At 35.0% G+C, this 23,005-nt stretch overlaps 1 protein-coding gene across 7 annotated transcripts in view; it reads left to right on the plus strand.

Annotated features, from left to right (window-relative positions):
• TNPO1 (transportin 1) overlaps positions 1-23,005 on the plus strand; it is a 103,128-nt gene that overhangs the window by 77,185 nt on the left and 2,938 nt on the right. For 2 of the 7 annotated variants that reach the window (XM_009208599.4, XM_003899791.5), the window contains exons 15-25: positions 258-344; positions 1,540-1,647; positions 1,778-1,936; positions 2,017-2,104; positions 4,841-4,939; positions 5,439-5,534; positions 8,384-8,459; positions 9,351-9,450; positions 12,158-12,232; positions 14,391-14,533; positions 16,429-22,115. In XM_009208599.4, coding sequence (XP_009206863.1) covers positions 258-344; positions 1,540-1,647; positions 1,778-1,936; positions 2,017-2,104; positions 4,841-4,939; positions 5,439-5,534; positions 8,384-8,459; positions 9,351-9,450; positions 12,158-12,232; positions 14,391-14,498 — 996 coding nt within the window. In that variant the 3' untranslated portion in view covers positions 14,499-14,533; positions 16,429-22,115. Of the gene's footprint in view, positions 1-257; positions 345-1,539; positions 1,648-1,777; positions 1,937-2,016; positions 2,105-4,840; positions 4,940-5,438; positions 5,535-8,383; positions 8,460-9,350; positions 9,451-12,157; positions 12,233-14,390; positions 14,534-16,428; positions 22,116-23,005 lie in introns of those variants that run through there. The other 5 variants (XM_003899790.4, XR_648093.3, XM_021939445.2 and 2 more) reach the window with 5 other exon arrangements.

The raw sequence follows: 23,005 nt of genomic DNA on the forward strand, positions 1-23,005 counted from the left end.
TCTTTTTCAGCAAGGATAAAAGATTAATAGATCACTAGTTCTAGATCTAAAAGTAGAACATGGTGATGTAAGTATAAAGGTAGGCAAAAGAAAGGAAAACTTTAAAAGGGAGTGTGCAGAAGTGAGGAATGACTCTTAAAATGCCTTTTGTAATGATTTTACACAATTGCTTAAAATGGATTTTAACTTTCAAAGACTCAGTGGTCTTGTTTACATGTGATAGTGGAAGTTTATATGTTTTTCATCATTGTAAATAGGAATATATTCAGATGCTAATGCCTCCACTGATCCAGAAATGGAACATGTTAAAGGATGAAGATAAAGATCTCTTCCCTTTACTTGAGGTATGCAGGGCTAGTAATATTTAATCTGTTGCCAAGAACACATGTTCAAATCCAAAATGGGTATATGTGATAAGAAAAGTGTTAATAAATTTATATTCTGAAGTAGACAAAGGAAGTTATATTATACATGTTGTTTTCTAACCTGCTTTACTTAATTGATAATAAATTATAGTTTTAAGTTCTCTTATGTTATCTACTCTATATAGACAGTAGATAACATACTGGTATACCAGGGTGTGTGTGTGTATATATCTTTTCACTCATAGATATATGTGAAGTAGTAGGATTTGGTGCCAGTAAGGAGGTACTTTATTTTCTAATTTGAAAATGTTTCCATGCGTACTTACTTTTTTGTAACACCCCTTCCATTGCAAACTTGTATATGATGTTGTAGTAACTGAACGCACTATGAAATGTAGTCACTGAAACTTAGAAATTCACCAACTTCTACCGTGGATTTCCTTAGCCAGAGAAGTTAAATTTTTTATGACCATGAGCAACGACTAATTCTGGGCTAAAATTTTTTATGACCATGAGCAACAACTAATTCTGGGCCCAACAAAACAAGAAGAATCATTATGGTTCGTTTTTTGTATGCAGTCGTTCCTCAGTATCCTCAAGGGATTGTTTCCAGGACTCCCGTGGATACCAAAATCCAGCGATGCTCAAGTCCCTTATATAAAATGGTGTAGTATTTGCATATGGCCTGTGCATCTCCTCCCAATATACTTTAAATCATTTAAATTTTTTTTCTAAATACTTTTGATTCAAGATTGGTTGAATCCATAGATACAGAGGGCCAACTGTATGTATATTACTTTCCGGTGGGATCTCAGATGTGCCCAGTAAAGTCCATCCACAACCTTGACCATGATGGGAGCATGAAATGAATCTCTTCAATTTGAGGGAAAAATATGAACACATAATACTCAATCTGTCCTTGAAGGATAATGTTTCTTGTAGAAACTCTTCCTCTGAGTAAACCTGACCTGATTGGCTCGCAAACTAACAGCAATGAATAGCTTCCAAAAGAGATGTTTGGGGAAAAAAAACAAAAACAAAAAACACCTGCTACTGTAGAAACTAGTAGAGCAAGCTCGTAAATGACCAGGATTCTGTTGAGCACAGTTTAAAGCATTCATCATAATCTTCAGTGTAACCAGAAAATTTAGCATGTGTACTTTATTCCTCCTAGTGCCTATCTTCAGTTGCCACAGCACTGCAGTCTGGCTTCCTTCCGTACTGTGAACCTGTGTATCAGCGTTGTGTAAACCTAGTACAGAAGACTCTTGCACAAGCCATGGTAATTTTTTTAAAATGTCTTTCCCTTCTTGACATGGTGGACATTTTTCCAAAAATAGGCATAATGTATACAGACTTTTTCAGTAGTTAATTTAAAACAAACTTACAAAAAACATTGTGTCTAATTTCAGCTAAACAATGCTCAACCAGATCAATATGAAGCTCCAGATAAAGATTTTATGATAGTGGCTCTTGATTTACTGAGTGGCCTGGCTGAAGGACTTGGAGGCAACATTGAACAACTGGTAGCCCGAAGTAACATCCTAACACTAATGTATCAGTGTATGCAGGTGAGACTTGAAAGGTGAAAATAAATTGAAGCCTGTTTCTCTGTGTCACATTGGGGTTAATTTCTTCTTATTTCTTGTAGGATAAAATGCCAGAAGTTCGACAGAGTTCTTTTGCCCTGTTAGGTGACCTCACAAAAGCTTGCTTTCAGCATGTTAAGCCTTGTATAGGTATGAATATTTTCTACTGCTATGAATATGGTTTTTTAAAGTTACTTTTACATGAGCTTTGTTTTTTATTGTTAAACTGAAATTGCATGGAATCCCAGCATTTATAAATGTACACTTTATTGGTGAAAGTGAAGTTGCTCTGACTGAAACAGGCAAGATGGCAGGAACCCCTAAAATTTCCTTGAGCTTGCCATCATCTCAGCTTTTTAGGCGCTCCTGTTACTGGAGGAAATCTTAGTAATAATACTTTAAAGGACATGCCCACCATGGAAGCCTTGGTACCACGGCCTAGTTAATAGATCCTTTTTTTGAGTAGCCACCTTTTTGGTAGAGGTACACAGAAATAGTAATAATCAGTTTATTATTCTCTAATAAACCAGCATACTTTTTCAGATACTGCAGAAAACTTCCAACAAATGTTACTTTAACTGAGCCTGAGCCTGGTGGCTCGCACCTGTAATCCCAGCACTTTGGGAGGCCAAGGCAGGCAGATCACTTGATGTCAGGAGTGCGAGGTTCGAGACTAGCATAGCATTTGTCTTGGCCTTTTGTGACAATGATAAGGAGTTCCTTGAATGTTGTACCATGAATTGTTCTCAAACCTATGGGTTATAAATGCGTTATGGGATTTTTCCCCCCTTTTCTGTATCTCAGCATGCTGGATAACAATTGTTTTAATATGGCCGGGCACGGTGGCTCACACCTGTAATCCTAGCACTTTGGGAGGCCAAGGTGGGCAGGTCATGAGGTCAGGAGATCAAGATCATCCTGGCTAACACGGTGAAACCCAGCCTCTACTAAAAATACAAAAATTTAGCTGCGCCTGTAGTCTCAGCCACTTGGGAAACTGAGGCAGGAGACTCGCTTGAACCCGGGACGCGGAGTTTGCAGTGAGCCGATATTGTACCACTACACTCCAGCCTGGGTGACAGAGTGAGACTCCGTCTCAAAAAAAAGAAAAAAGAAAAAAAATTGTTTTAATACTTGATTTACACCTTAATTTAAAATATTTATTGAATGTTTTATCATCTGATATAATCGTGCTTTTGTGTAATAACCATTTCTCAAAAAACGTTAACATAAATTATGATATATTAAGAACCATCAAGTTTAAACCTAATAGTATAATGAATTCTTATGGGAAGCTTATGATTCTCATATTTACCATCTAATTTAGTTTTTTAGTTGAAATTTACATGAAAGGATTTGATTTTTTTATTATAAAGTTTTTAAGATGTACAAAAGTAGAAAAAATGTAACAAACCTCCTATCACCCAGCTTCAGCTGTCCAGCCATGTTTCCTATATATTGTTGTCAATGGTGAGAGACACATAGATCTCAGATATTTTGGAGCAAGTCTCAAACACAGCGTTAGAAGACACAATATTTTAGTACATACTGCCTCTTCTTAAAATTGTTTTTTGTTAAACCATGTTTTTTATTCTGAAGAGTTTACTATACTGTGAATTTTACTGATTGCATCTTTCTGATGTCTTTAACATGTTCCTTTGTCCGTTGTATTTACTGTAAATTGTTTTGATACAGAGACTGAGGTTTAATGAGATTTACGTTGTTTTGTTTTTAAGACTTTATAGATGGTATTGTGTACTTTCTTAAGGAGGTACCTACATAGTGTCTAGTTGTCCCTCCTTTTTTTTATGTTATCAATCTTGATGATTGTCTCAATCAGTGATTCTCAACTAGGGACAATTTTGCCATTCAGGGAACATTTGCCAATGTCTGGAGACATTTTGTTTAACGCTGGAGAGGTGCCTTTGATGTCTAGTAGGTAGAGGCAAAGGATGTTGCTAAACATCTTATCATACAGGAGACAGCTCCTCTTCCCCCCAACAAAAAAATGATCTGGCCCAAACTGTCAGTATTGCTGAGATCAAGAAACCCTGGCTTACATCTCCTGATTTATTAGGGGTTTAAAAAATTATGATATTCTAATTCTTCATTTAATAATAAAGATGCTTATATAGAGAGACATTTCCCATATCAATAGATTACTGCCCTAAGGTAAAATCATATAGCAGGGGCAAGATAAATACTTGATTCTTTTTTATTTACCGATTTTGAGAAAGTGAATTGATTCCTAGCATCCTCCAAAAGTATCTTTGATGTTTCAGAGTTTAGTTTTTGGGTTTTTTTAGTGCCAGTGTGACTTCATGATCTTCAAGCTGTTGTACTGCTTGCAGTGAGAACTTAAGTTGGCTCCCAAGTCCTTTCGTTATGACAAGGTAGTCCACTTATTTTACACATTTTCTGCCTTTGCCTGTAATGTGACATTTTCTGAGAGTCCTTTTTTTTTTTTTTTAGTGGAAAATGATATTCAGAGACCACAATCAGAGCACGAGAGTGAAAGTTGCTTTAAAAGCCATAATCATTGATTTTTTTTTTCGTCTAATTACAAGAGATTACTCTGACCAACTCTTTTTAGTGGCATTTTGTAAAATATACCCAAACTCGTATTTCCTGTTCAACTTTATATGAAAGTTCATTGGCCAGATACTGCTTTCTTAAGATAAACATTACCAACCCCTTTTAAAAATATTTTTAAATACAGTCGCCTCACTTTTTCCACTGATTTTTAAATCGACGTTGCAGTAGTTTTTTTAATGGTGAAACTTGTTATTTCTTGCTTAGATTTTTGTTTCCATCTAGTAGATTTCCTTTAAAATACAATATACTGCTATTGAAAAGTTTACTACATAGTTTAAATTTTTTTTCTAGCTGATTTCATGCCAATATTGGGAACCAACCTAAATCCAGAATTCATTTCAGTCTGCAACAATGCCACTTGGGCAATTGGAGAAATCTCCATTCAAATGGGTAAGATGTTTTCCCTATTTAAAAGTGTAAGGCCTGACACCGTGGCTCACGCCTGTAATCCTAGCACTTTGGGAGGCTGAGGTGGGCAGATCACCTGAGGTCAGGAGTTCGAGACCAGCCTGGTTAACATGGTGAAACCCCGTCTCTACTAAAAATACAAAAATTAGCTGCGTGGTAGCGGGTACCTATAATCCCAACTACTTAGGAGGCTGAGGCAGAAGAATCACTTGAACCTGGGAGGCAGAGGTTTTGGTGAGCTGAGATTACACCACTGCCCTCCAACCTGGGCGACAGAGCAAAACTTTGTCTCTAAATAAATAAATAAATAAAATATAAATTTTTAGGTGCCTTGATATTTTTGTAATTGCTTTAATTTTAATTATTTATGTTTCTGTATTTGTATGACACATCAGAGTTAATAAGGGAAGCAAAATTTCACATTGATATTTTAACGTTCAATTTTTCTGTTTTGTTTTTTTCTTTTTGGGATGATCTCTAGGTATAGAGATGCAGCCTTATATTCCTATGGTGTTGCACCAGCTTGTAGAAATCATTAACAGACCCAACACACCAAAGACGTTGTTAGAGAATACAGGTACCATATGACTGAACTGTTTCAGTGAAGAGAAAATTTGTTGCATTTTAATTTTAATATGCGTAGAGAAACCAAAGCAAAACTAGCTTTTAAAATCAAGCTTATTTTGTATTTAATTGCTATTTTGGATTCTCAGTAATGAAATATACTGTTCCAGCTACATTCTATAACCAGTTTTCAGTGGTTATATATTCAGTGGTATAACCAGAAAAACACTTTTCTCCCCTATTCCAGTGTTTTAATACTTCCTAAAATGGATCCCAGCTAAGATAACTATTTGAACCACCTGAATTTTGCTTTTAAATCAATTCGGAGAGTAACTGGGAGCTGGGAAGTAATTTTTATTTTTTCAATCTGTCCAAATGTGGTCAAAAAGATTCAGTGGCAAATTGGTTGGATAACAATGGCATTTGTAGTTTGTATTTCATCATACAATTTTCTTCGAATTGGGAATTTAGGCAGTATGTTATGGGATTTTTTTTTTTTTTTTTTTTTTTAGGAAGCTTGTTTCTCTTTTGCATTATAGAGAGCATGTTTATATTAAAGAGTACCTTCCATACTATAGAACACATTTGTGGGTGAATTGGGTCCTTTTCTTTCTACCCTCCCTGATTGCTGCTAACAATCCAGAAAGACAAATTTTGTTTTCATTCAGGCACATTCCTTTCTTTACATACTAAGATGATTCCTATAATTTATTTATAATTCAATGAGTATTCTACCAAAATACTAGACAAAGATTAAAATAAGGTTTTCCAAATAAGAAAGTTAATTTTCAAAGGCATTTTTATTTGGTATTTTTAAATTATAGAAAGTGCATTTTATTCTAATGCTATTAAAATTGATAATGTTTATTGGTATGGAAGGAAATCTTTTAATTATGAAGCAGTTATCTGGCTGTTTGGCTGTATGGGTACTGTTTATTTTACAAAGTGAATTAGATTTTCTTGCTGAAAAGTGCAAAAATCTTATGTATAGGATGGGTTATGAAATCTTGTTAGGTTTTTATCTTTTCAGAATGCAGTACCTATACATGACATTCAGATTTGAAACACTTGCCATTATAAAATTATTGTTGAACCTAAAAAAACTTCTTTTTATTTTTAAATGTGAATGCTTAACTGCAAATAAATGTTGAGTGTAATGTATATGAAAGTTTCTTGTGGGATATCAGCTGGTGAATTTGTTACATAGTTTATTTAACAAATTGGCTTTATTTATAAGATTATATTTTAAGTATGATTATATCCTGCATAAATAAATGAGTCGTAATGCCCTAAAGTTGATGGACTAAATTGATGTTATTGAGAAACACACTTGGGATTCATTAGATTATCACTTATCACAAGTGGCTGCATAAAGTATTGTTTTCTTTATTTCTTACCCAAAAAAGTGGGTTTTTTAAATTATTAAAATGATTGTCAATGGCTAATATCTAGATTTTAGCAGCTTTTAATTACCATTATCTCAATATTTCATAAAGCCAATTCCTTAGTCTGCCATTAATTTGCTTTTTTCCGATTAATATATCCTACACTGAACTTTTTCAATGGACCATCATCTGCTTTATCGCATGTTTCATTGGATTGTTCATACTTGCCTGTTTAATGAGAATGTTGCATAGTTTGTGTCTTTTGAACATAGGTTTTCTTTCTCTTGCTTCATATGAATCTGCTGGATTTTAGTATTATCTGTGTAGTTTGCTTCAAGTAATCCTTAAACATTTTTCTTTACCCCCTACCCTTTTTTTATGAAAGGTTAACCTGTAAGTTTTTGAGAGAACACCATTAAAGCACTTCATGGTTTGTTTTCTGTTTGTATTTTTTCCCGTTGTGTATGAATGTATTTATATGTACGTACCTTTGAATTGCAGAATGCAGTTCCGAGTTGCACTTGTTTTAGCTCTTTGTAAGTTTAAAGACTTCCTTAGTTTTTATGGTGAATATATGTTTGCCCACTTCAAAATTATAAAAAATAAAATAATAGTGTGTAATTATTATAATGTATTACCTATTTTGTGCTGTACCTTTAGTAGCAGAAACAGAATATTTATATTTTCCTATGGTCCACTACGTCATTGCAGTGGGCTGTAAATTTCCTTTATTAGAATTTTATTTCAAATATGGCCTAAAGTTAGTGGACTGTTATCTGAATTACCAGAGGTTTGTCAACATGAGATTTGACATTGTAGCATAGCAATATTCTAATCCATTCATTCATTGAGTACCGTGAGACTTAAAATCTGACAGTTGATTTTGATATAAAGTAACAGATTTCCACTGGTTGGTTTGGCAAATGTTAATCAAAAAAATTTTTAAACTACCAAAAATTTGGTTTAAATTCCCTAGATAATTTCCAAGGAATGGAAATTACTTTCACCTGTATTAGTTTGAGATACTTGAGAAATATAATCACATTTACTGATATTTCCTCAGGAAAAAAACTAGATTTTATTATTAAATTCTGAAATTTTGGCTGACTTTTGACTGAAGGTTATCTAAATTTGTCCATTTAACTGCTCATCTTATTAACAGAATGATAACTTGACATTTGATTGAGCGAGAAAAGCAATTCATTATGGTTTTTGGTGTTCTCTCAATCTTTAGATTTTTTTACTTCCTTTTGTTTTTCTTTTTCCAAGAGTATGCCATATATGTTGCTGCCCCTTATTTTAGGGGGTGGTAATAAACAGCACTGGTGAAATCTTATGTTTATTATCATACACAAATTCTGTTGGTTTCTGTTTCTGAGTTATTTGTTGTTTTTTCTTTATTTTTTCTCCTTCCCCCTCATTTGCTCATGTCTTGGTTGGCGTTTGGTGGTGTATAACCGTGATTGCGTTACCTTAGCAATAACAATTGGTCGTCTTGGTTACGTTTGTCCTCAAGAGGTGGCCCCCATGCTACAGCAGTTTATAAGACCCTGGTGTGTATTATTCAATCTTTTTTTTTAATTCATTTTTCTTCACTCTTTCTTTCTCTATCTCACTTTTAGATATATTTTCAGTTGGTTACAAAAATCACAATCCTTTATCATTGCCAACCATGTGACTAATCTTGTCCTATCAGGTTTGTGAGGTTTTTCAATAGCATCGTCATGTATATTTATTTTATGTTGTGGCTAACGACTAATTGATGCATGGGATAAGATTGTCACATGCTTGCTGTGTTAAAAAGCTTGATTATACATAAAAAGCATTTAAATATCCACCAGAAAAATAAAGATGCATGCAAATTCTATAAATTTAGGTTTTGCATTACGTTTCTTTTTTAGAATAAATTTGGAAACTTGGATTGCATTAAGAAATACATGTTTAAATTTGTTACGTATAAAAATATTATTTGCTTGTTAATGTAAAAGTTAAACATCTACACCATAAGCTATATAGTAATAGTTTATATTGTGGCACTATATCCTATGTTTTGCTTCTTTCAATTGATAATCTTTCAATTCAAATCATTTTAGTAGTGTTTAATGGAATACAAGTCATGAGTACAATTTTAAAAGTTAATTTGGTAATTTGCTCTTCTTGGCTCAGGCTCAGTAATATTTTAAAATGGGAGATTCAAATGAGTTATCTACTTTATAGATGCAATTTATTAAGAAAATGTGGATTTCACTGTTTCTACTGTATTGAGATAAGATGGGCCCAACAAACAGGAAGTATGAGTAAATGAAACTAAAGCTTTCCGAAAAACTCTTTTAATATAATCATTATCTATACTGTGGTGCTTATTCCATTAAATACTGTCCATTAGTATTGTAATTGAATCTGCTTGTTACTTAAATGCTGAACTCAATTCTGTAATTCAATAGGTGCACCTCTCTGAGAAACATAAGAGACAATGAGGAAAAGGATTCAGCATTCCGTGGAATTTGTACCATGATCAGTGTGAATCCCAGTGGCGTAATCCAAGTAAGATGTTCACAAAGATTTGTTTTTAATGTCTGATTAATAAAATTTTAAAGGAAGAAATATTTTAATACTTTAATTATAAAAAGTTAACTATTTTCAAAGATACTAAAATACAGTTAAACCTTTAAAATGTTTATTTCTTAATATCTTGAAATTGTAATACCTTTTTTTCCTAAAATGTTTTGTCATGAAATGAGATAGTGACAGCAGATTGGGACAACAAGGTTATATTCTTGTCTTGAATCAGGCCGTGGCTTCTTTCATCCAAATTTCAGACCTCATTTATTTATTTTGTCCCTGCCTCCCATCCCTGGATATCAGTTTGTGGATATCTACACTTAAGAGAGTGACCAAATAGTGTAGGAATCCTATCTCTCTGTTCTAAATAAAATACTTTGAATCAGATTTAGAAATAATGAATAAAATGAAATACAAATCAGCCATTGAAATTGCTCTAATTTTGAGAGCTTACGATTTATTCATCTTTGTTTTCCAAGTTCAAGTTATATGTAGACATTTTAATTATTTGGCAGTAGTATTGAACATGAGTCCAGTTAAGCATCTGGATCCAACTGCCAATTTTCTAGACACGCAAAGCAAAAACATGTTGAATTACACCATGTATATTCAGTGAACAAAAGACTAACTGTGGGACTCTAGGTTAAATACCTGCATTCTTCAGCAGGCACGTTTAAGGAAAAGAAAGCATGGAAGGAAACCTGTAGACAAGAGACCCAAGATATATCAAATCAATTTAAAAATGTAGTTGAGGCCAGGCATGGTGGCTCACACCTATAATCCCAGCACTTTGGGAGGCTGAGTTGGGCAGATCACAAGGTCAGGAGTTCGAGACCAGCCTGGCAAACATGGTGAAACCCTGTCTCTACTTCAGATACAAAAATTAGCCAGGCGTGGTGGCAGGTGCCTGTAATCCCAGCTACTCCAGAGGCTGAGGCAGGAGAATTGCTTGAACCTGGGAGGCAGAGGTTGCAGTGAGCCAAGATCACGCTATTACACTCCAGTCTGGGAGACAAGAGCAAGACTTTGTCTGGGGAAAAAAAAAAGTAGTTGAGGGAGGGAAGCGAAGAACTAAACTTTGGTGTCCAGGAATACACACAAGAGTTAGAAAACTGCCCCCAAAAAATGCTTTTATAGCAATAACTTTCTCGCATTTTTTAATTTTCAAGAAAATTCCAACTTTCCACTCCGAGAGGGGTGTTTTGAACATTTTTAAATTGTGACCGTTTGATGTTTCCTAGCTTGTATTGTGGTTTTTCTTAACTCAGTTTTAGAAATGTTAATTCTGTTTTATAAAATTCAAATTGATATAGGCGATAGACATTGAAAACCTACAAGTTAGAGTTAGATAATAACTTCTGACTGATTTCACACTCATAAAATACTCATAACTTACTGTTAGAACAAGCTAGTGCCGTCTTGAGAAGTTTCTAGTTACACAATAAGCTTTTGACATTTTCTGTTTTTTTTTTAATACTTAAGAACTTCGTGTGATCTCAAATGTGTGTTAGAGATATCTGATACGACATGTACCATGTTTTTCAAAAGCATCTTCCGACCAGGATTTTATTGTTTCTTTCTCTTTGAATTAATGTTTTAAGATGATAAAAGTAGCACATGTATGGATCATAAAATTGCTACCAACTTAAGAGTTGGAGGAAAAGAAAGCATGGAAGGAAACCAACTTAAGAGTTGGTAGCAATTTCTGTTTTACAACTTTTATTTACATACCTTATTTTGGATATGGTTAAAATAAAATGTCATAGGTTTATTTACATTTAAATTTTTTAATCACAAATTCTAGGTATCTGTGCATTTAAATTTTTACCATCAGATTTGGTATTTGGAAGACATAATTTGAATAAATTGTGTTAAGCAAGTCTTATTTGCTTAAATAAGCATCTTATACACATACTGTGGTATTACCAAATTTTTTGAAATTAGTGATGTTCTCTGAATTTATTAGTAAAATTTATAGTTGACATGTCAGAAAATCAGCATTATGTTGAATGCTGTTTGTTGAACTGTTAATGTTTCAGTATGATAGGCAAGATTGAGAGAATGTTTTAATGAAATGCTTAAAGCATATTGTCATCTTGTTCTTGTAGTCAGAATAGTCTGATTGTCTTTTAAGTAATTGTCCAAAAGTTGGGTTTTTTGTTCTTGTTTGGATTGGGTATTTGTAATTACATAATTAGTTTTTCTCTAATTTTTGGTTGTTTCACTTAAGTTTTGTCTGAAAATGGACCTTGAAATCACTAATTTCTCTATTTCAAATCAAGGTCATTTAACATATATTTAGCTAGCTTTAAGTTCTTGGCTAGTCAGAACTGTAAGATCATTGATTTTATGTTTTTCTTTAATCCGGTAAGTGAAAGAGTATTTTTATAGGTGTCGATTTGGTGCTTTCAGTTCATTTCTGATGCTGAACATTTACTGCACAGGGGGTTATTTTGTTGTGTGATGGAGGACATTAAAGTCCAGTATAAACTGAATGAGTTGAGGTTCCTTGACTGTGGGCTAATAGGGACAGCCATTAAGGTAATCTCTTCTAATTCCTCATGATCATAGTTAATTTTTAAATGTTTCCTTTTTTAAGCTAGATTCTAAACTCCAAGGTTTACATATATCTTTTGCTGAGTTTGACAAATACAATGTCAACCTAAGATGTATTTCTTGCTTGTTACAGGATTTTATATTTTTTTGTGATGCCGTTGCATCATGGATTAACCCAAAAGATGATCTCAGAGACATGTTCTGTAAGGTAACTAATAAGTGTTTATAATGCGTCATCTTGGGACTGTTAATATCCTAGTGGAAAACTTTAATTATGTTTACATTTTTTACAAAACTTAGGCTCTTCAAGTCAGTATTGATTATATATATAACTCTTATTCTTGGTAACAAAGTTGGTTTGATCTTTTCTTAAAATACAGCAGTGACTCCTTTTTTTTTTTTTTTTTTTTTTTTTTTTTTTGAGATGGAGTCTCACTCTGTTGCCCAGGCTGGAGTGCAGTGGTGCGATCTCAGCTCACTTCAAGCTCCACCTCCCAGGTTCGCGCCATTCTCCTGCCTCAGGCTTCCGAGTAGCTGGGACTACAGGCACCCACTACCACCATGCCCAGCTAATTTTTGTATTTGTAGTAGAGACGGGGTTTCACCATGTTAGCCAGGATGGTCTTGATCTCCTGACCTCGTGATCCGCCCGCCTCGGCCTCCAAAAGTGCTGGGATTACAGGCGTGAACCACCGCGCCCGGCCTAGCAGTGACTCCTATCTGTAGAGGATGCACTTTGAAAGTATTTTCCCAAGTGTACCACTAGTTTAGGTGGTCCCATTATTCCATTTAAGGAAAATAGTACATGTTTTTCAAGTGGAAATGGAGATTTGGAGTATAATCTGAGAAAGAGTAAATCTAAATGGCCGCCACAGGAGTAAGCCCATGTCATTATTTGCTTTGTTTATGTTTTTGGTGGCGGAGTCTCGCTCTGTCTCCCAGGCTGGAGTGCAGTGGCATGATCTCAGCTCACTGCAACCTCCGCCTTCTGGGTTCAAGCGATTCTCCTGCCTCAGCCTCCTGAGTAGCTGGGATTGCAAGCACGCACCACCATGCCCAGCTAATTTTTGTATTTTTAGTAGAGGTGGGGTTTCACCATGTTGGTCAGGCTGGTCTCGAACTCCTGACCTCGTGATCCGCCCGCCTCAGCCTCCCAAAGTGCTGGATTACAGGCATGAGCCACCGCGCCCGGCCTATTTGCTTTGTCAATACCCCCTTTTGATTAACTCATCAGTACTCAACCACAGTAAAAAATAAAATGCAGTTACACATTTGAATCACCCAAGATTAAAGTTAGTGAACTGTAGTTTGTCATGAGCTCAAAGCTTGTATATTTCCAGTTTGAAAAAATACTACATAAAAATTGTATTACTTGGATGACTTCTCTACTTCTCTGTTTTTTCATTAGTATGGTATCAGATTGCTTAGAGTATGTCTGTTACTGGAATACAAATTCCAAACTTCTCAAAGCAGAGTTTAAGCATATGCTATGAGGTACTTTTAGGAAAGGCAGGTGTATTAGTCCATATTCAGGCTGCTGATAAAGATATGCCCGAGGGCCGGGCGCGGTGGCTCACACTTGTAATCCCAGCACTTTGAGAGAGGCCGAGGCAGGTGGATCAGCTGAGGTCAGGAATTCCAGACCAGCCTGGCCAACATGGTGGAGCCCCATCTCTTACTAAAAATATAAAAAATTAGCTGGGCATGGTGGCGGACGCCTGTAATCCCGGCTACTCAGGAGGCTGAGGCAGGAGAATCGCTTGAACCCAGGAGGTGGAGATTGCAGTGAACTGATATCGTGCCATTGCGCTCCAGCATGTGCAACAAGAGTAAACTCTGTCCCCCAACAAAAAAAAAAAAAAAAAAAAAAAAAAGATGTGCCCAAGATTGGGTAATTTACAAAAGAAAGAGGTTTAATTCAACTCACAGTTCCATGTGGTTGGGGAGGCCTCACTGTCATGGTGGAAAGGGAAAGGCACGTCTTACATTGCAGCAGGCAAGAAAAAGAATGAGGATCAAGTGAAATGGGTTTCCCCTTATCAAACCATCAGATTTCATGAGATTTATTCACTACCACCAGAAGAGTATAGGAAAAACTGACCCCATGATTCAATTATCTCCCACCAGGTCCCTCCCACAACACGTGGGAATTATGGAAGTACAATTCAATATGAGATTTGGGTGGGCACACACAGCCGAAACATATTAGCAGGGAATGCTGTAGAATCCTACAAAGTTTGAGAATTGCTACTTTAAAATGGATAAAATTTATAAATAATAAAATCAGTTGTGTTGGATTTCAGAAACTATGCAGATCTGTTTTTCTCTTTTGTTAGTGATAAATTAATGGTTTTTCACTCTTACAGATCCTTCATGGATTTAAAAATCAAGTTGGCGATGAAAATTGGAGGCGTTTCTCTGACCAGTTTCCTCTTCCCTTAAAAGAGCGTCTTGCAGCTTTTTATGGTGTTTAATCTAATACACTTAAGCTGCAGTCCCAAAATTAGGGGTAAGTTATAAGAAGTTTGGAAATTTTCAGGATGAAGAAAATTTTGTTAGGGCTATCATTTCAAACTACTAAATAGAATAAAAAGCTATTTGTTTTCTATAGAGATTGAATAAAACATAGCCTCATATCATTCTATCTTGTGCTTTAAATTTAAAATTACTTAAGTGGACCAGGCGTGGTGGCTCGTGCCTGTAATCTCAGCACTTGGGGAGGCTAAGGCGGGCGGGTCATTTGAGGTCAGGAGTTTGAGACCAGCCTGGCCAACATGGTGAAAACCCACCTCTACTAAAAATACAAAAGTTAGCCACGTGGTGGTGGCACGTTCGTGTAGTCCCTGCTACTCAGGAGGCTGAGGTGGGAATATTGTTTGAACCTGGGAGATGGGGGTTGCAGTGAGCCAAGATCGTGCCACTGCACTCCAGCCTGGGGGACAGAGCAAGACTCCATCTCATATAAATAGAAAATAAAATTACTTAAGTGAATCACTTTCAGATTTATTACCTCTGTGGTCTCATCACCAATTATGAATCAACTGTTCTAAGACAAGGTATGAAATAGTTCTCGATTTTGTAATTAGAGCTAAAAATAGATCAGTATCTTTTATTCCTGCCTTTTTATACTCCTCTTCCCTTTCTTCAGAGGCAGGAGAAAAGAGGGGTGGGTTGCTTGTATTTCTACACAGATGGATTAACTGCCCTCTATGAATTCACATGAACGTTCATAAATGGCCAAAATTTGGCATCAGTGGGTAGTAGAGTTCTGTTTGTAAAAGGAATACTGTCAGGTAACAGTTTAATCTCCCAGTAATCTTACCTTATTTCTTAATATCCTTTTTATCATTAAAACTGTTTAGCATAGAAAAAAGGTCTTTCCAGGAAAATCAAGTGACTGGAAGATAGTGGAAATGACCAAATGAAATAGGATCAGAATGAGAATTAGGAACATCAAGAAGGCAAGTGTAGGCAGGGTGTAATGGCCCCCATCTATAATTCCAGCATTTGGGGAGGCTGAGGTGGGAGCATTGCGTGAGCCCAGGAGTTTGAGACCTGCCTGGGCAACTTGATGAGACCTCCATCTCTATGAAAAACATTTAAAAAATTAGCTGGACGTGGTGGTATGCACCTATGTTCCCAGCTACTCAGGAGGCTGAAGCAGGAGGTTTGCTTGAGCACAGGAGGTTGGGGCTTCAGTAAGCCATATTCACCCCACTGCATTCCAGCCTGGGTGACAGAGCAAGGTGCTATCTCCAAAATAAATAAATAAATGTTAAATTTGCTTTTCTCTCTTTTTTTATGTAGAATTTGTTTTTTGATATTTACTGAATGTAGTAACCCTACTGTGGTAATGAACACTTCTAGTGCCTTCTAGGCTAAAATATCAGACAACCCCAAATAAAAAATGCTCCTTTGTGTTTTGATAGGTTGAATTTTTGTTTGCTTAATATTGAGAATACTGGGCGGGGGAAAGATGGTGTTTTCATTCTGAGGGTTGTCCTAAAGAAAAGTGCTACTTAATTTTCAAGAAAATAGGGCCACTTGTTATATAATAAATAACCAGTTCCCATTGGGTCCCATTTTGCAAAAGGGGATAAAGAATTAGACTAATAGCATCATACAAGCCATATTTCATCTATACAAAGTGTTGTACGCCTCTCTGTACAACTCTGCTACCCAGCTTGGCCTCACTTTCATACCTGATGCAGCACAATTCAGCGCCATAAGATAAGGAAGCAGTGCAGTTATAAGTGACTAACATGATCTTAGGCAATTTGTCCAAACTTCTCATTTTCTTTATGGGTAAAGATAGTATTCTTATTTGATTAATTTTGTGCTCCACTGGCTTTGAAAGACAAACGATCGTTAAAGATAAAATTGTTTTTGTTCTTTTTCTTATAGGTCCTTCAGTCTTGGAGACTATGAGGGAGCCTCTGCACCCAGGGAAAATGTTACCCTTTACAGGGGGGAAGGGTAAACCAGTAGGGAATACAGTACAATCCCAACCCTACTGGGAGGGGCGGGAGGGAGGTGTTGCCGTCACTGTATTAAGTCGATGTTGGGAAACGTTTTAACATCTGGAGCTTTTGTGGGTGGAAATATGTCTCCAGTTACAACTCCGCAGTGGATGTGAAGAAGCAAAAAAAAAAAAAAAAAAAAAAAAATCTATTCAGTCTACTCACAAAACAGTACATTGTGGAATATTATGGGGAATTGTACCAAAACAAGAACCATATAAATGACGCCTAGGGACAAGAAAGAGGAACAATTCTACAGCGCACAATAAAGGAAACCTAAGAATGGGAGTTACAAATAGTAAAGAAGCTTTTTTTTTTTTTTAATTTAAAGTTTTTTTATATAAGTTTTCCCACATGATGGGGCCTTGTTTTGCATGTTGGTGAAGAACTACACAAACAAAACTAATATAGTTAAAATCAGCTTGCCTTCCCATAGTAGAAGCAGGTTCTTGGAAGTTACAATTTAAGGTACCCCAAAAAAGTTGGAAATAAAGCAAAACAAACATAAACAATGAAGCACCCTGTGAAATGCCAAATGAGTCACTCCTTTTACCTTTTTTGGGATGGGCAGGGAGGGAGGAATAAATGGGGTTGGGCATATCAAACTAAAGATGACATCTTAATTTTGCATTGAACATTAATGTAGCAGATATAATTTGATGGTTATACTTCATTAGATTTAATTTCTAGGCCAAGATGTTATTTTTAAAGTGCAGTTTAAGGTTCAGGCATGCATTCTGGCTCATAGTGGTTGAAAGTAATTGAAATTAGTGGGAAGGTAGCATGCTTGCATCACATAGAGTGAGATTGGTACTCATTTACCTATGTTGCGCCAGTTTGTGTTGCAGTTTACCAATTCAATATAGCCCTGCATTTAAAGTTCCTTTTTAAGATTTGTGGATTTTATTTTTTATTAAGAATATAGATATATAAAGTACTGTAGTTACAGGTAGGCCTTGAAATATCTTTTTTAGGATCTGTTAGGATAAGATTGATATTGTATCGTGTGTAACCTGCACAATGTGGAAAGCTGATATACCTGTGCAAAATCTTTGCCTCTGTGCTGTCAGTGTGATGTGCTTTCTGCATGGTTATATACTACTAGTGATTTTATCAAAACTCCTAAAATTTAAATTACATGGTAAAAGATCTGTAAAAGGCTGCATAAATGTTAGTTGGCACATAAAGACAATTGTAGAAGTTGAAAAATGATTGCTATATTTCAATGTTTATTCCCACTCAACATACTGCCTTCTAAGCTTCCCTTTTTTGTTCAAAGCATGATCTTAAAGATATGTTTAAGTTAATGGATGTAATGCAGGGTTCCTACACTGTATTTTGGCGCATGTTGGTGGCCCTCTGTGCCCTAGATATATGCACACAGGGTGCAAGTTAAAAGCTACAGAGTGAAAGTTGGTTTGGATCCTCTTCATTTCATTTGTTTAGCTTTTCTGTTGTTTTTCTCTACTTACATGTATTCCTGTGAATAAATCCTTGTTAAGTTAACCCTTTACTTTTCCTTCCATGTGTATTTTCTTATATACTGTGAATGTGAAAACCTAACTGGTACACTTGATCTTGTGTTCATATGAAAGTGCAAGTCTTTATTAATTTGGATTGCCTGAACAGTGTATCCCATGATGAAGGAAAATGGAGAGATTTTTCTTTTTAACTCTGCTGGTCAGAGATGAAGCCACGCCTTTCCATTTTTCAATGCTGCATATTTAATCTGCAACAAAAATGTTAAGCCATAACAGCCTTTTTATATTTTAGTTTGTCACCTTCGCATTGCAGAATAAATACTGAGTAACCATTTTTATAAGCAGTTGCTCCTCTTTGCATGGTTCTATTCTCTAAAAGTGTTGAATGATACAGCCATTGCACTGAAGTTTGAGCTGTGTGCGTGTGAATTTATACTGTTTCAAAAATTTCAAATGCATGGTAGCATGCAGAAAGGTTTTTGTTATTGTGTGTGTGTGTGTGTATTTTTTTGTTTTGTTTTGTTTTGTTTTAACACGTTCTTTCACCTTTCCTCTACTTTGGCTTTGCAAATTTCAGTCTGTAGAGCCTGAAATTAAATTATTTTATAGTGCCTAATATTTTTAAAATTATAAGTTGGATTCAGAGGGTATACAGCATTTTGCTTTCTAGTACCATTGCTTCACTGGGGACTCAAAATTTTCTTCCCTGTTAGTCTTTAGTAACTGAGTAGAGTAGCTGTTTTATTCTTAGATTATAGTGATATTCTGTAGTGTTTCAAATACTTACAATAATATGAGAGCTAGTTTAGTATTCTGGAATAGATAATATTTTAAATTGAAATGACCAAATTCAATTTAAAACACATAAAAACAATCTTCAGTAAAGTTTTTTGAACCTGTGGTTGACAATTCTGTACTGACTAAAGGCAATATTGTCACCTGTCTGGTTAAAAATTAGTTTCCAATTAGGCAGATGAATAACACTATTAAAAATGCACCCAGCTTTGTAGTCACTTGACATTTTTTTAATTTAAATGAAATTTAATTTGAAAATAATAAAATTAGGTAAATATGACTGGCAACCTGAATTTGTATTGGGATTTTTTGTGTATTTTTCCCCTTGAGGTTATTGTTTCTTCCTAATTTATATTTCAGATACATAGTGTAGAATAGGAATTTGCAGAAGCCATTTAAGTTATCTTTTGAGGTAAGCTCTGATTTAGCATTTATTCTGATAAAACCTAATACATCATGGGATATATATAAAGCAACTTAATTCTTGTGGTGTAGTCTTAATAGTTTTGAATGTTGACTGAATGTCTATGAAATTGTGAGTTTGTCTTTGTTACATTCCAGTGTTTCTGCCTCTTGGCATGCTTAAAGCACGGCTTACTTCATCTGCTCCTTACACACTAAAACGCTGTTAGTGTGCTCAACTACAGAAATAGCCGCTGCTAAGTGATGTAGATTTTCTACTTGAATATTTTTATGTTGTAGGAACCTCAGGAGGTCAGTGTTTACTGTTTTATATATGCCTTCTTTTTCCTGTTTGAGCTTCTCTCTTTGAAGGATTCTAACAGAACAAAGCTGCTGATCAACCTAAGTTGGAAACAGAAAGTGTAATTAATATAACTTAAATGCATGTTTGGCAGTTCCATGTTACAGTCCATTAGTGAGTGAACTTAGTGACACAGGTATTCATTTATTCAGGAAAGAATTTTGCTTTTTGTATTGTCTGATCTCTTCAATGACTTCATACTGTGTTTAAAAAAAAAAATCACTTTTTTATATTTTTTGGTTGGTTATTTCCCAAATAATCAACATGTAAATAATCTTTTAAGAGCCAGTTCTGATGCTTTACATTATTGCTACTTGATTTTGTTACGCAAGTTAGATTTCAGAAGAATAGATTTTAAAACACTTAACCAAGCCATTACATCTTAAAAACAAAACAAGTAGCATACATTTTGTAATTAACATATTGATAAACACTGTGATTTTTTTGGTTAAGACTTTTTCATCTGAATTGCTTAAATTGCATATATTGTAAAATAGGATCAGATGTATATTTTAAACTAATTTCAATGGACTTTCCTCTTGAAATGCTTTGTCTACTCAGTTATAAAATATTCAGATACAAGTTTTATCTCAGGTGAATACTCTTGTATTGTTTTTGCTTTGGTGACATGCTTATAAAGGGTCATCCTACTTACATTCTTTGTTTTTTAGTGTATTTCATTGAGACTCTTTCCATTTAGTCTGATTTTTTTCCTAATATTCTAGCAGACTGGGGTGGTATAAAGCCCTCCTGACAAGCCTTCTGCGTGCAGGTTTAACTGAAAATGAGCTACATTTGGTCCTCATTTTCTTCAGACTCTCAAATAGGAAAGTGGACATTTTTCTCCCCTATATAAAATGATTCTGCCTAGCAGAAAAGCCAGAAATAAATTAATTACATCTTAAACTCTTTAGTCTAAATTTAAGTCCTTTGCCATGAGGAAAAAGTGTTTTTTTGCTTCATATGGTTAATCTATATTATTCATATTGAATGTATTAACAGATAATGGTGCAAAAGCATTCTTCCCAGGGGAAGAGTGTATCATGCATAACTGCAATTTAAGTCCTTCCTTTGATAGTACTTTAAAACACACACAGCTTTGCTTACTGAATTATTTTTGCAAATAATACAAGGCAGGGAAACTAACTGTTGGTACTAGTATTGTTAATGAAGTGTAGGCCTTGGAACCTTTAAGAAAACTGGTCTTCAGATAGTTACGGGCCTGGGATAATCTAAATGAAAGGTCAGATCAATAATGAGCTGTGTTGTTAACAATATTATCTGGTAATAATACCATGCAATATAGCATTGTATACCAACGTAGTGCATTTTATACTGTATTAAATGTGGAGATACTTCTAATGCCTCTCTAAAATTAAATTTTACATGAAAGTTAGTTTTATTCACCTTTAGGCTTTCCAGGTGAGTTGTGACTAATTTTTTCAATCTTATGTAGATCTTTCACCCATTAGCATTATTTACGTAGATAATTCTTTATGCCTAGTTATTATACATATTAATTTTAAAGGTACACATTTAAATTACACAATTGTTCATTGTGGTTTGTATTCCAGAATGTATTTTGTTTTTTAAAAGATGCATAATAGCTGAATGTATGCATGACTTTGAAAGAAGTTAAAATGGTGATTTTTTTTCACCTCTTGTACATTTTAAAACCAAGCCAAATCTATTTGCCAAGCAGTGTATCACTAATAAGAAAAGCAGTTTTTCTTTTCATTGCAATTTTTGTTTATCTACCATAGAATTTCCTTATACTGTGGCTTGGTATTATTCAAGATTAGCTATTTCGCAGGTCTTACATCTTTCTGAAAGCCTATTATAATATGGTTAGCCTATAAGGCAGTGTTGGTCCCCTTCTAATGTCGGCCTCATAAAGGGGTTCCACTGTACTTTCCGCATACTACTTTGTTGTTGTTTTCCTTTATGGATACATAAGCAAATTGAGCTTGGGTGATTTTTATGGAGACAATAATTAGACAATACTGTATGATTAGTTTTACTTAATAGATTATCATCTTGTGAGAAGAGATGTTTAAACGTGGTAAATGACTTCATATTACAAAACAGTTTTACACTTAATATGTTAACATTGGGTGCAATAATTTAGTAGCATTAGCTTTAGTTATAAATAACTGGATCTTTCTGCTGACAACTTAGGTTGTATGAGTTACGCTTAAAAGCTTTAAATCTGATGTTTCGTGTACCTGCCACACTATGTTAGAATGTGTCCTTCAAACATATCCTCCTGCAACTTCTCAAACTGTACTAAATTGATATTTCTTGAAGTCTAACTCTGTGCTAACAGATCTCCATTTTAAATAGAATACGGTTTTAATTTTTGATAAGCTGCTGAATTTTAAAGAGAGTTTTTTGGGGCCACCAAATATTTTGGATCATGCAGAGAATATATATTGTACTGTAGTAATTTTGTATTTACATTTGTATGATGTGACATAATAGATGTGAATGTTAATCACTGCTTGACTATGTTAATAAAGTTGTTTAACTATAGATGTTGCACTCTGATTTTTAATGAAAGGAAATGAGTTTTCTTTTTCCCTCTTACCCCATTTGGATCTAGATAAGCCTTATGTTTTTGGGGGTTTTTTCCCTTGTTTTTAGTTTGAGGTTTTGTTTTGTTTGTTTGGTTTTTTTTCCTTAGCTTACACATTAGTACACTTTTGTTGTTGAACATCATTTATTTCTTAAAACGAGTGTTTTCTTATTTGCATAGTATAGTAAAAACCTATTTTTCCACATTTTAACTTAACTCGATGTGTTTTAAACAGTTGATTTTAGGTTCAGCTGTTTGAGGACGGGGGAGATGTATTGTGTAAAAAGGGAATTAAAGGTGAAATTGTGAATATAAAATTTGATGTAAGGATAAATTGCATGAGTGTGTATGAATGTATATCCTGTTAAGCCTTCCTGTATATCCTTCAAACAATTAAGATTTGTAATTTTGGGAATTAACACTTATAAAAGTAATTTTTTTCTTCAGGTTGTAATCCATTAATATAGTTGCATGTTACTAATTAAATGTATATTAACATATTTCAGGGAATATGTGTGCATAACTGTCATATGGTTTTTGTTGTTGTTGTTTTTGAGACCCAGTCTTCCTCTGTTCCCCAGGCTGGAGTGCAGTGGCATAGTCTCGTCCCACGGCAACCTCTGCCTCCCTGGTTCAAACGATTCTCCTGCCTCAGCTTCCCAAGTAGTTGGGATTACAGGCATGTGCCATTGCGCCCGGCTAATTTTTATATTTTTAGTAAAGATGGGGTTTCACCATGTTGGCCAGGCTGGTCTCGAACCCCTGACCTCAGGTGATCCATCTTGGCCTCAAAGTGTTGGGATTACAGGTGTGAGCCACCACGCCCGGCCTTGTCATACAGTCTTTT

This window comes from Papio anubis, chromosome 5 (genome assembly GCF_008728515.1).
Source record: "Papio anubis isolate 15944 chromosome 5, Panubis1.0, whole genome shotgun sequence".
NCBI lineage: Eukaryota > Metazoa > Chordata > Mammalia > Primates > Cercopithecidae > Papio > Papio anubis.